The sequence below is a fragment of the Festucalex cinctus genome, chromosome 6 (genome assembly GCF_051991245.1).
Source record: "Festucalex cinctus isolate MCC-2025b chromosome 6, RoL_Fcin_1.0, whole genome shotgun sequence".
NCBI classification, from domain to species: domain Eukaryota; kingdom Metazoa; phylum Chordata; class Actinopteri; order Syngnathiformes; family Syngnathidae; genus Festucalex; species Festucalex cinctus.
In genome coordinates, this window is record NC_135416.1 from 26,217,243 (window position 1) to 26,229,568 (window position 12,326).

Genomic DNA, 12,326 nt, shown 5'->3' on the forward strand with positions numbered 1-12,326 from the left:
AATCCTCTTGTTGCCGTGTTCATCACAAACCACTAGAGTGCAGTCTAACACCACAGATCCAGCTAGACTAGCGTTTTCCCTTTGTGTCTTCTGAAGGCATTTCGGCACAACAGGCTCAGACCAGAAGTCTAAAACAGGACTGATGAGCCAGTTAATCAAAAAACACATTCCACAATATTACAAAGATAAAAAAAAAAAAAAATGTGCCTCACTGTCACTGACAATTCAGGTTAATGTGTGACTGTTTGGCGTGTGTGCATCATTTTAGAATGTTGATAAACCCCCTGTGACTGGTACTAAAACTTTGACCTGTGATGCTTTCCTTACAAGGGAGGTATTCAGCTTGTTGCCATAGTGATCTTTTTCCATGACAACTCTTGTAACTCAAGTCACCGATCAGGTCGGGTAGGTAGCCATAGCCATGACGTTGTAAATAATTCAGGCGGCCGGTGAGTGTGGAGGAAGGGCCAATATGAGAAGGAAAACGAGTGAACATAAAGAGATAGTGAGATCATGATTGCTTTTATAAGATAAAAATAAGAAAGAACAACAGGCTGAAGGAGAAAAGGGAAAAAGAGGCCATGCCATGGAGGCTGATTTGGAGGAGGAAGATGAGACTTTTACTAACATCTCGCTGGCAGAGGACCCAGGTAAAGACTCACAAAGCCTTCCTTTGTACATGTCATCAAAAATGGGAGTTTACATAATCATTTGAAAGTTAGTTAACCTTTAAGTATGTAGGCTACCAACAAACTTTATCAAACTAGTTGATTGCATTCGTTATTTTCAGCAGCAGCAAATGCCACATTGTGAGCTGGTATAACCAGAATTGCTGTTGGCAAAAGAGTGACAAAACTGTTGGAGACATGACTGTAATTCTTTCCCAGTTGAATGAGAAACAATATATACAATGCACTTGACTTGACAGTAAACGATTTTCACCTTTGACCATGATTTGTCATGTTGTGTAACTAAAGTTAGCAAAGACAATTCTGTATGGGGCAACAACACATTAGTGAAGTAGTTAGCACATCTGCCTCACAGTTCTGAGGTTAGGGGTTCAAATTACTGTTCTTGCCTTCCAGATTGTTTGTAACAGACATCACTATAATCCATCCATCCATTTTCTTGACCGCTTATTCCTCACAAGTGTCGCGGGGGGTGCTGGCGCCTATCTCAGCTGGCTCTGGGTAGTAGGCGGGGGACACCCTGGACCGGTTGCCAGCCAATCGCAGGGTACACAGAGACGAACAACCATCCACGCTCACAAGCACACCTAGGGACAATTCGGAGCGCCCAATTAACCTGCCATGCATGTCTTTGGAATGTGGGAGGAGACCGGAGTACCCGGAGAAGACCCACGCGGGCACGGGGAGAACATGCAAACTCCACCCAGGAAGGCCGGAGCCTGGACTCGAACCAGAGTCCTCAGAACTGGGAGGCGGACATGCTAACCACTCGACTACCGTGCCGCCCGACATCACTATAATATAGACATTTATCAACGTCTACATCCGTAGTTCTTTCTAGAAAATAATCAAACTTTTAAATATAAGTTTTAAGTAAAAATATTTTGCATTAGGCCTAATATGCCTCCATTAGTGTAAACACGATATTCTGATTAATATTGTGTTTGTAGAATATGAATAAAGCGGAAAAATCCAATTGTTTTTTTGTTTTGTTTTTTAATCTCAGGTGGTTGTCATTTTGTCATATACTGTCACCTGCTGTTGACTAAAACTGGAGACACAGTGCCCACGGGCTCAGCTCGCCAACGTCACAGCAAACCTGTTTTCAGGTTTTGGTCACATTACTTGAGAGGCAGTGGTTAAAATAGCGCCCAGAGACACTCTTGGGCGATCTGCCATGAGTCCACTGGCCACACTATATCAAACAGACATAAGATGATGTGTGATATTTGATTGACAGTTGAGCATGCAGGTGTGGTTTCAGCACATTCAGCAGACACAAATGTTGAGTTCATATAAAATTATCAAGTTTAACTCTTGATAAAACAAGACCCATAACATGGAAATGAGTTATTGTTGATTTTGTGTTGTAAATAAAAGTTCTAAATATTGAAAATACACAAATGAAAGCCATTAATAAAAATTAAAAAGAAAATATGACATTTGGTTGTCAGTTGCACTGAAATCACGTTTAAATTTAAATTTAGGACCATATGTTCATTATGACAAACAAATCACAGAGGAACCTGTTCAAATACATTCATTGGTACCATGAAAAATTGGCTTTATTATCAAATATCTTGCTTGTTCTATCAGGAGCCAAAGACAGGCAATAAAGCAAATACATGTAATCAGATCTCTTATTTGAACATTTTTGTTATGTATGAACACTGATACATTTCCAGCATTCACGTAACGTTGAAATTCAAAATCCATGTACAGTAAAAATATACCATATTGTATCATACATGCGTGTTTTCCTTATATATTATCAGCTTGTCAAATACATCGAAGGTTAAAAAAATAAAACAAGGGGAAAAGATAAAATAAACTGTACACCTAGTTTGTGATTTTGCGTGCAAAACGATAGGCGTCCGTGTTTTTATTTGGCCAGACTCTCTCTGGACATTTGATAGTTGCAGCGCCCCCTGTCCGTCTGTTAGTGTAGTACGTTACACATGCCTTGGTGAGGAATCCTCATCAGATTCAGCAGTAGTAATCATCGTCACTGAACCACTGTGTGTGTATATCTGTGTTAGTTTGTCCGTGTTTACAACAACACTCCGTGTTTCGGAGAGCACACAGTCTTGATTTAGGTGAGTGGGAACACGATGACTCGTTTTTGTATGCTGCTGTTTTCAGCTTTTGAATATACAGCCGCTAGCTTGACTGCGTGTTAGCCGCATCCCAATGGCCAGAAGTAATCGATAGGGCGGCTTAGTAGAAACATAATCAGCGCTCCGCGTTGAGCATTTTGAACAACTACACCTGTCAGTTTACATGTTGTTAATAGTAAGATGCTACACTGTTGTCGTTTCATCAGTAGGCGTCGTGTTTCCGTAGTTTCCTGTAAAAGCTAGTTAGCTACCACAGCTAACTTATTCGCGTCCGTTTATCGCACACGTTCGTACCTGGCTTGGTTTTACAAACGCATTACTGGCGCATTGAGTTTATCGCGTACACGAGTTGTCATTGTATTCTTTTGATGAGCATGTGTTCATTTTGCATGTGCTCCTTTGGCTTTGTTTACTCTCAGCGGTATAAACAACGGCCTGCAAGCTTTAAATTGATGGAATTCGCCGTGGTTGGAGATAATCATTAGACTGATAGTTTACCTAAATGATTCAGATTAGTACTAAATATAATATATACTAGGATCTCGGGCTTAATATGATGTCTACTTGATGGAGTTGCTCGAGTTTTAAAACGCTGCAGTACACAAACCAAATCTGTTTGTTAAATATACCTTGCTTATTTATCGATAATGAGCAAGCAGGTTTACAAGGTACAACAGTAGTTTAGATTTAGATGCTTGAATAAGAACCTGACCAGAAAACTGGGGGTCAGATGAAGCATCTAACAGGGTGCGGCATCCGCTAGCCGCTGCTAAAGCATCCATCCATCCATCCATCCATCCATCCATCACCGATGCAGCCATGCAACTGTTTGGCAATTTCAAAACTGTGTACATGTATTTATGTAACAAAAGCAGGATTTGCAATGCGATTCTAAGTGGGCAATTCCAAATTGATTCCCAAATCAGAATTTTTTTAAAGCATTTTTTTCCAGCAACTATTTATATGTACAATGAATCACTAGCCCGCTTTATCATGGTTTATTTCCATCCCACTGTATGACAACTTTATTAAGCACTCATTGCTATTGGTTTCTACTGTATGGAGGCAAGTCAGAATTTAGAGTTGCATGCTGTCAGTATAGGCAAGGCAAGTTTATTTGTATCGCACATTTCATACACAAGGCAATTCAATGTGCTTTACACAAGGAAAGGCAACACATAAGCATCAACAAACTAGTTAACATTCAGAGGAAGAAGAGTAAATAAAAAATAGGTTACAAAATTTACAAAAAAACCCACATACGACAATATTAAAACATTATACAGCAAACTTGAAAACATTTAGCGTAAGGAAGTTTAAAATAATAATTAAAAAAAAAAAATCTCAACTCAACTTTATTTATAAAGCGCTTTAAGAACAGGCATTGCTGTATACAAAGTGCTGTACATAAACATAAACATCAGTTTTGCAGTAAACAAGAACAAAGCAAACATTTTGAAGTATGAATACAGGGTTTTTTGGTTGTTGTTTTTTTTACAAGTAAATATTGAACCACATTGTACAGAAAAATGCTGGACGAGTCAGATGATTTGTCGGATGCTTTGTAATTCAAAACAACACAAAAGGAGGATCTCTTGCGATACGAGACGTGAGAGACATGTAATGCATTGTGGCCCACTGTTGTTGTTGTTGTTATTATTAACTCAACTCAACTTGAGTATTATTATTGTCATTATTACCTTACAAACAAATGCCTTTGTGCATATGTGGCTCAAATACAGCAGTGCAAATTCTACAGATTATTTGAGGGAAACACTATTTTATTAATCATGTATGACTTCAGACCGGACCACTCCAAATTTACGATGTTGCTCCTCATGACCTTAGTTTCAACTTTCAAATAGGGAAAATCTCTATCGTTGATTTTGAGATATTAATATTTTGATCGTCAATATCTACATATAGCTACTGGAACGATAAATCTTGCAGCCCTACAACAAATATGGCCAGCTAACGTTCCAAGCTGTTTGGATTAATCAGAATGCACTGCCTGGGCCCATATTGGTGGAAAACCAAAGTGACTCCCGAAAATGAGTACAAATCGGGGTTAGATTTAGAAGCCGAGAAGAAAAGCGAACTACAAAGGCGACCTTGGTTGGCAATGGCATCAATAAATAGATCAATTCTACCATGCCACAAGGATTCCAAATTTGCTGTGATCACTTTGCAACAGATGAAATATTCCCCCCTGGGATATGGTCGATTCTTCTATGGTAGTAATGTTTTCATTTGTTAATTGTAAGACTGCTCTGCAAACAAACAATAGAATTTAAATAGATACTTCCTGTGCTGTCAACTGCTGGGGTTTTAATGACTCGAGATGGTGGTTCTCACGAAGAATACGTCACAGCAAATGAACAAATTGATTGCACAGTTCGTTTTGAAACGGACTCAATAGTGGTCAATAGCAGCAGTTCCAGACTTGTCAAGAAAGTGGGTGTGGCTTGCCAGTCTAACTATTTTTAGCACAGAGGTCAGAATCCTCTATAGCAGTTGCAGTTTAAAGGGTCAACGGAGGGACATCAGCAGGGACATTGTCAACACATGCACACGCTTTGTGTTCTCACAAAGAAATGTTTTTTGAATTCTCATCCCTACTTGACAGTGTCTGTTATCTCGTTACAGTGGACAGCAGAGCTGCAGCCCTGTATACTAAGCCAGAGAACGATCTCTTCATCATGAACTGCGATATAGATGGTATGTGACCTCCATATTGACATAGTGTCGACCAAGAACAAGTAATTTTTAGCGTAGATATGATCCTATGCGGTTCCCTTTCAGGGGACATGGAGAACCAAGTAGAGATGGAGGAGAAGACAAGGCTTATAAATCAGGTGTTGGAACTTCAGCATACTCTGGAAGGTAAGTCAACCAACACATTTTTTCCCTCTTGATCCCAAAACCTGTTTTATGTAACATTATTTACATTTTGACATTATTAACTGTCACACTTCGGCTAAAGGTACCTTGACACTTGCACAATTTTGTGGCATGAATTGGCACGACTCGAGTCGTGCCAGTGTGCGAACTAGTCGTAAAGTGGCGTGAAGTGTGTGTAAACCGTCGTGACTGCGTGCCATGTCGGGGCAAAAATTTTGAAATGGGTTGGGGAGGCCCCCTTTTTTTTTTTTTTTTTTTGAAATTATCTTTTTATTGAGAGATTACAGAGATTTACAATAATAACACAGGAATAATAATAAAATAACACAATTAACAAAAAGAAACGGGTAGCACAATTAACCTATTTCACCTACCTAGCGTTCAAAGAAGAAAAGATAGGAATAAAGATCGAAGATCCTTACAACCTAATATTGCGTCAGTTGAAATCCGACCTTGTTGGTTTCACATACTCAGTCCACTTGGACCACATCCGGTAAAATTTGTCTAAGTCAACCCTGAGGCAATATGACAGTTTTTCCATGACATATATATCATGCACAATGTTTATCCATTCTTCCACAGTTGGCGGAACCACCTTCAACCATTTTCTTGTAATAGATTTCTTACTGGCCGCTATGAGTATGGAGGCCCCCTTTTTAAATGTCGTGCCCAAGTCGGCACAACACCGTCCGAATTGCGCAAACTCGTTGTGCAGATGCAGGAAGTGCATAAACTGTGCGCAAACTATGCGTGTACTCGTCGTGCCACTTTGTGTCAATGTGGACATGAATGGTCACGCATTTGTGAACTCGTCGTGAACAGTGTGGGAACCTCCCAGTTCGTGCCCCAAAATGGCACGACTTGCCACAACAAAATCGTGGCCAAAAGTCGTGCATGTGTCAAGGCACCTTTAGTCTTTCACACGAAATCATGCTACAAGCCAACTTTGGACTGTCATGGCATTGAAACATTCTGTAATGCTAAGTAAAGTAAAACTCCTGGACATTGCACGGTGGCTAACGTGATATTCTGTCATCCGCCTGCTAGTACTTTATACTGTCCGATTTTGGAGTAGTTGTCGTGGAGCATGTGCAGACTGGTCCTATAGTATCTCCCAGTTTGCCACTGGAATCCTCTTCCAATCCTCCACGATGACATCATGGACCGGGCAGATAGTTGCAACCTTGTGCTCCTCCACCCTCCATTTGACGATGCCCCAGAGATGTTCAATAAGGTTTAGATCTGGAGATATGCTTGGCCAGTCCATTACTTTTAACCTTAGCCTCTTTAGCAAGGCAGTGTGTGTGAGAGCTGTAATACCAAATTTAACACACCTGTTCCCTATTCACATCTGACACATTGTGACACTAATGAGTCTCACAGAGCTACCAACTGTTCCGGATTGTCCGTATGCTGTTGTATGTAAATCATGGACGACATTGCCCATAAAGGTTGAAAATGAGCAAAAATACTTGGTAGATAATTGTGATTTATGTTTAACAGCACACCGCTTCCGCTGGTACCTGCGGTGACGTCAGCGTCACTTGCGGAAGCTCGATAGATGCTGACAAAGTAGCACACAGATCCAAAAGTTATCTGAAAGCTAACGACTTGATTCGACAACGGTCGCTGTTTGTTTTCATAGATTTATATTAGCAACGAGGAACAAGGGCAGCCGCACAATGTAAAACCTCACTGGCAGATTATTTTGTCCATTAATGCAGACAAGAATTCTGCGCCAATGCCAAAAACACAAATGCCTTCACAATTAACATACTGCTCAGTGAAGCGTCGCTCATGGTGAGTGATGTTGTTCATTATGTTTATTTTTGTCTTTGAAAGTTTGTTTTCACAGGATTTTTTATTTTTTTTTGTAAAGTGTGTCTGTGTGTGCAATGTGCATTGTGATAATTATGATTTATTCTTTAAAACAAAAATATTACTTTGGTCAATACTAATGTTATTGCAATACCGTTTTTTGGCCCCCGATACCGATTCCAATATCCAGCTTTAAAGTATCGGCCGATACCATACCGATACCTAAGTTTTTTTTTTTTCCTAAACATGAAAAAACTGTCTTGCCATTGATTCAGAGCATTCAAGGGACAATAGCATATCTTAGATTGGCATGCAGTGAGCATGTCACATATCAGTGAATGTCGTGCACGAGCAAGACACAAGATGCTGCATCCAAAATCCTATATTAGCATTGGAATTAATGGTATCGGCATGTTACTTGTGAGTACTCACCGATACCGATACCACTGTTTTAATGCAGTATCGGCACCTCTGCCGATACCAGTATCGGAACAACACTAGGCAATACAGTCCCTTGCTTTTGTGAGGTTAATTCTCAGTCATAGCCATTAATGTAATTGCACTACAGTACTAATAATAATTACAAATAATTCTATATATAGATAGTAAGGTTGCATTTCAGTATTTTGCACATACCCCTGTAAACCAGGTATTATTTTTTAAGAATGGAAACTTTTTTTTTAGATGAACACCTTTTCTGTATTGCTACCCTCTAGAGCACCAGCAGTTCAGAAAATTGAAGGATGGATGTATTACTATTGAAGCACAATAAATTCCATGTGAAGGAAAAATAATTTCTCATCTTTACATGGTCAATGCAGTGATGATTATGTTGAGTAATTGAACAAGTTGCAGATTTTTATTTTATTTTTTTAATCCTACTATAAAACATACTGTACGGTAATAACGGTAATGTTGTCGATGTTCTGGAAATTCAGACAAATTGTTGTGGAAGCGAATTTCGATAGATTGGCAGCTCTGGTCACATGACATTGAGGAGTGAAAATGACTAACTGTACTCACAAGTTGGACATTTCCACTTAGGGGTGTACTCACTTTTGTTGCCAGGGTCGAGCTATTAATGTCTGTATTTTGAGTTATTTGGAGGCAATTAACTCATTTGCTCCCAAAAACATATAAACATGTTCTATTTGAAATATTGGCATTTTCCCAAAAACATATTTATATGCTTTTTTTTTTCTTTTCTTTCTTTTTTTCTTTTTTTTTTTAATGCTAGATCAGGGATGGCAAACTACAGTCCTCAAAGGCCGGAGTCCTGCAGGTTTTAGATGTTTCCCTACTCGAACTGCAGCTGATTCCAATTAACAGGATCCTTACCAGGCTTGTGCAGAGATTGCTGATGAGCTGATCATGAATCGGCTGTGTTGAAGAAGGGAAATATCCAAAACCTGCAGGACTCCGGCCTTTGAGGACTGTAGTTTGCCATCCCTGCGCTCGAACATACAGGAGGCTTTGATGCAGCCTCTGACCTGAAGAGGTCACTTAAAGCAATGGTAGTACAGTGGTACCTCTACTTACGAAATTAATTGGTTCTGGAAGAAAGTTCTTAAGTAGAAAATTTTGTAAGTAGAAACACATTTTCCATGTAAATGCCCTAATCCGTTCCAAGCCTCCCAAAATTCAGACATAAATGTTTTATAAAGCATAAAAATGCATCAAAACATGTAACAAATACATGTTACAATTAGATTATTGCACAATAAATGAGAGTTGTGCATAATGTAAAAAACAAAGAATAGAGTAAAGAATAAAAATGATGGTCGTTTACCTTTTTAACTGCTGTCCTCATCGTTTTTTGCCCTCTTTGGTTCATGTTCTCCTCTCTCAGAAGTGTTTTTTTTTTTTTTTTTTTTTTTTTTTGGCCCGGTGTTTTGTAAAGAACTGATCCATGGATGTTTGGGGGGGGGTTTTTTGGCTTTTTTTTTTTTTTTTTTTTTAACATTCCTTCGTAAATGTCCAAGGTAAACATCATCTTAGTGAGCAAACGCCCGACACTTTTTCTGGGCGATTCTTTTAAACAAATTCTGAAACTTCATGGAAACTTCCGGGGCATCTTTTTTTTTTTTTTTTTTTTTTTTTTTTTTTTTTTTTTAAAGGCCCGTCTCGTCGCAATTAAAAACTTACTGTGCCTTCATCAATCGCCAATTGTTTGAATTTTTGCACAAATTCGTTGGCCGTTAGTTCATACATTTACGAAAACGGGACACCTCATGGGCCGCGGGATGAATGATGAGGACGCTGTATAGACACCGATCTAGTATCTAGGCTCATAGATACCTATGGTAAAGGTTCCTCTTAGCCAATGGGATGCCAGAAACTTTCACAAAGACCGATCTAGTATACGCTCATAGATACCTATGGTAGAGGTTCCTCTTAGCCAATGGGATGCCAGAACGATGCACAAACACCGATCTAGTATTTACGCTCATAGGTACCTATGGTAGGAAATGGCCATAGCCGAAAGTATGTTGCGTTCGGTAATGTATTTTTACCTTTCGTATCTAGAAATTTCTTTCATAACAAGAGGCAATATTTTCCCGTTGAGGCGTTTCGTAACTCGAAAATTTCGTATGAAGAGACGTTCGTAAGTAGAGGTTCCACTGTATTGCAAAAAATGGCCAGCAGGTGACAGCAGAGTATAAGAGATCAACCAGGGCCATGTTAACACAAGCTCCTTTCCCCAGTGTTTTCAATGAATAATAATGAAACTTAGATATGTTCTAATGCTAATTGCTGCAAAATGGAAACAGATACAAATATACTTTATTTCCTTGTGAAAAAATGAGACTCTAATCTTTCTTTTAGTAGGTTCCATGCTTTTATAACAATAGTACACAATAATCTGTGGGCTTTGCAAAACCCAGTAAGACAGCCAGGAGAGAAGGGGATCGCTTCAGTAAAAATGGCTGAGAGTGAATGAGTTGAGCGGTCTATAAGCTGTATACTGACTACTTTTCATTGAGTCAAAGTGTCGTTCCTTCAGTGTTACCCAAGAAAAGTTAAATAGCTGAAGAAGTGTGATGTGTGTACTCACTTTTGTGAGATACTGTAATTCCGTTTATCTTTATGCTTCCTGAATGAAAGAAAATTGGATTGGATTAAATCAATTGGAAACCATACTTAATTAAAATGCTTGTAACACAGTTATGTTGGATTTGACTTTATAAAAGCTGGTTTGGTTGGTTCTTGATCTTGGGAATCAATTATTAAATGTTTTCTTATACCCCTTGAAAAAATACTGCTCTACATTTTAGACCGCTGTTGAAGTTATCAAAGTTGAGATGCCTTTTATTCAATTGCGCCATTTTTCATGTGGGCCATTCCTGATGGAAAAACCCCCCAAAACAAATGCAACAAATGTTCTGTTTGCTGCAGACCTGTCAGCACGGGTGGATGCGGTCAAGGAGGAAAACTTGAAGTTGAAGTCAGAGAACCAGGTGCTCGGTCAGTACATCGAGAACCTCATGTCTGCGTCCAGCGTCTTTCAGACCACCGACACCAAGAGCAAACGCAAGTGAGTTGAGCTGAGGAGAGGACGTGAAGGAGGCGGACTACGTCGTCCTCCAGAGACCCGGGCCCAAATTGCAAACGCTTTTGTCACCTGTTCTGCTTACTCTGACAGTGCCGGTTCACTTTTGATTTGTCATGTGGCACTTGTTCCGGGTTATCATTGCAGCAAAATGTATTACAAGACGTGTGGAGTCCTAATTTGCTTGTGCAAAGCATACATGTCAAAATACATGTGTATGTAATATGTGAATGGGTGTAAATGTCTGCAGATAACTAGAGATTTTAATAAACATTGACAACGTGAATATTTTATACCCAACTCTCCACACATGGGCAAATAATATAACTACACTAGAAATAGACTATTGCTAAGTGCTTGCTCTCCATACTACAGATGAAGGTGTGCCACATGACTGGCTAAATTAGTCCATTAAAGTGTCATGAGTCACTTTTAATATCTTTGAGGTCCTAACCTTGCACTGTTGTTACCAACCTGGTTTTGTGTTTCAAGATGATGTGATCCCAACTTCCTTTCTCAACCTGCAACATGTAAGTGGGGTGAAGCAAACCAGGCTATGAATAATGTTGTGATTTAATATCATGTATTTATGTTTTTGTTATCAAGTCATCATGATCACACATTGCATGTTTTTTTTCCCCCATTGCCAAGCAGAAGAGTGTTCCTGTTAAATGTATTAAAATGGCATGTACACTTTTAGCCCCCAGTCTCAAATTAAGCACATCTAGAATTATAACTTTTATCAGTCAAGACACTAAAAAAAAAAAAAGAAGTTTTTAATGTTTTAATGCAGGTTGTTTGAATAAAAGGGTTGATCTGGGTGAGTTGAGATGGGAAACGCTCGGCCCATGCAGAGAACAGATGCTTTCTACTTGAAAGCAGTCAAATGCATTTGAGTGCTATTGATCGAGTGTGGGAGAGCAGGACCGGAAATGTGAACTGCAAAACGAAGGGCGTGCCTCTTTTCCAAAATAGAATTGGCAGCAAAATTAATACCAATGAAATGTTTGATTGGAAAAGAAGTCATTCATCTCATCATAGTTGGAGGAAATTGTACGTTTTTGGAAAAAGGGAGAAATTGTAATTTATGACAATTATTTTGATAGGTTTAGGTGTAATGAAATTATTTTAGAGTACACGCTCCATGTAGGAGCCATCTTAAGTGAAGATACCCTGCACTGTTACTTTCATTTTGTTTTTAATAAAAGCAAAAGTTCTATGCTCGCTCTGCATTAATTGTGTCCTCAGCAC

The 12,326-nt window shown here is 39.1% G+C and overlaps 1 protein-coding gene across 2 annotated transcripts; it reads left to right on the forward strand.

The window, feature by feature from the left end:
- Positions 1 to 433: 433 nt before the first annotated feature.
- Positions 434 to 12,294, forward strand: scoca (short coiled-coil protein a). 2 transcript variants are annotated; one of them, XM_077525473.1, is made up of 4 exons: positions 434 to 650; positions 5,453 to 5,524; positions 5,609 to 5,689; positions 10,922 to 12,294. In XM_077525473.1, exons 1-4 carry the CDS (start codon positions 587 to 589, stop codon positions 11,062 to 11,064), a joined length of 360 nt encoding a protein of 119 aa, XP_077381599.1. In that variant the 5' UTR covers positions 434 to 586; the 3' UTR covers positions 11,065 to 12,294. The 2 variants fall into 2 exon arrangements, with proteins under 2 accessions (XP_077381599.1, XP_077381600.1); XM_077525474.1 differs by lacking the exon at positions 434 to 650 and adding an exon at positions 2,618 to 2,785.
- The last annotated feature ends 32 nt before the right edge of the window (positions 12,295 to 12,326 follow it).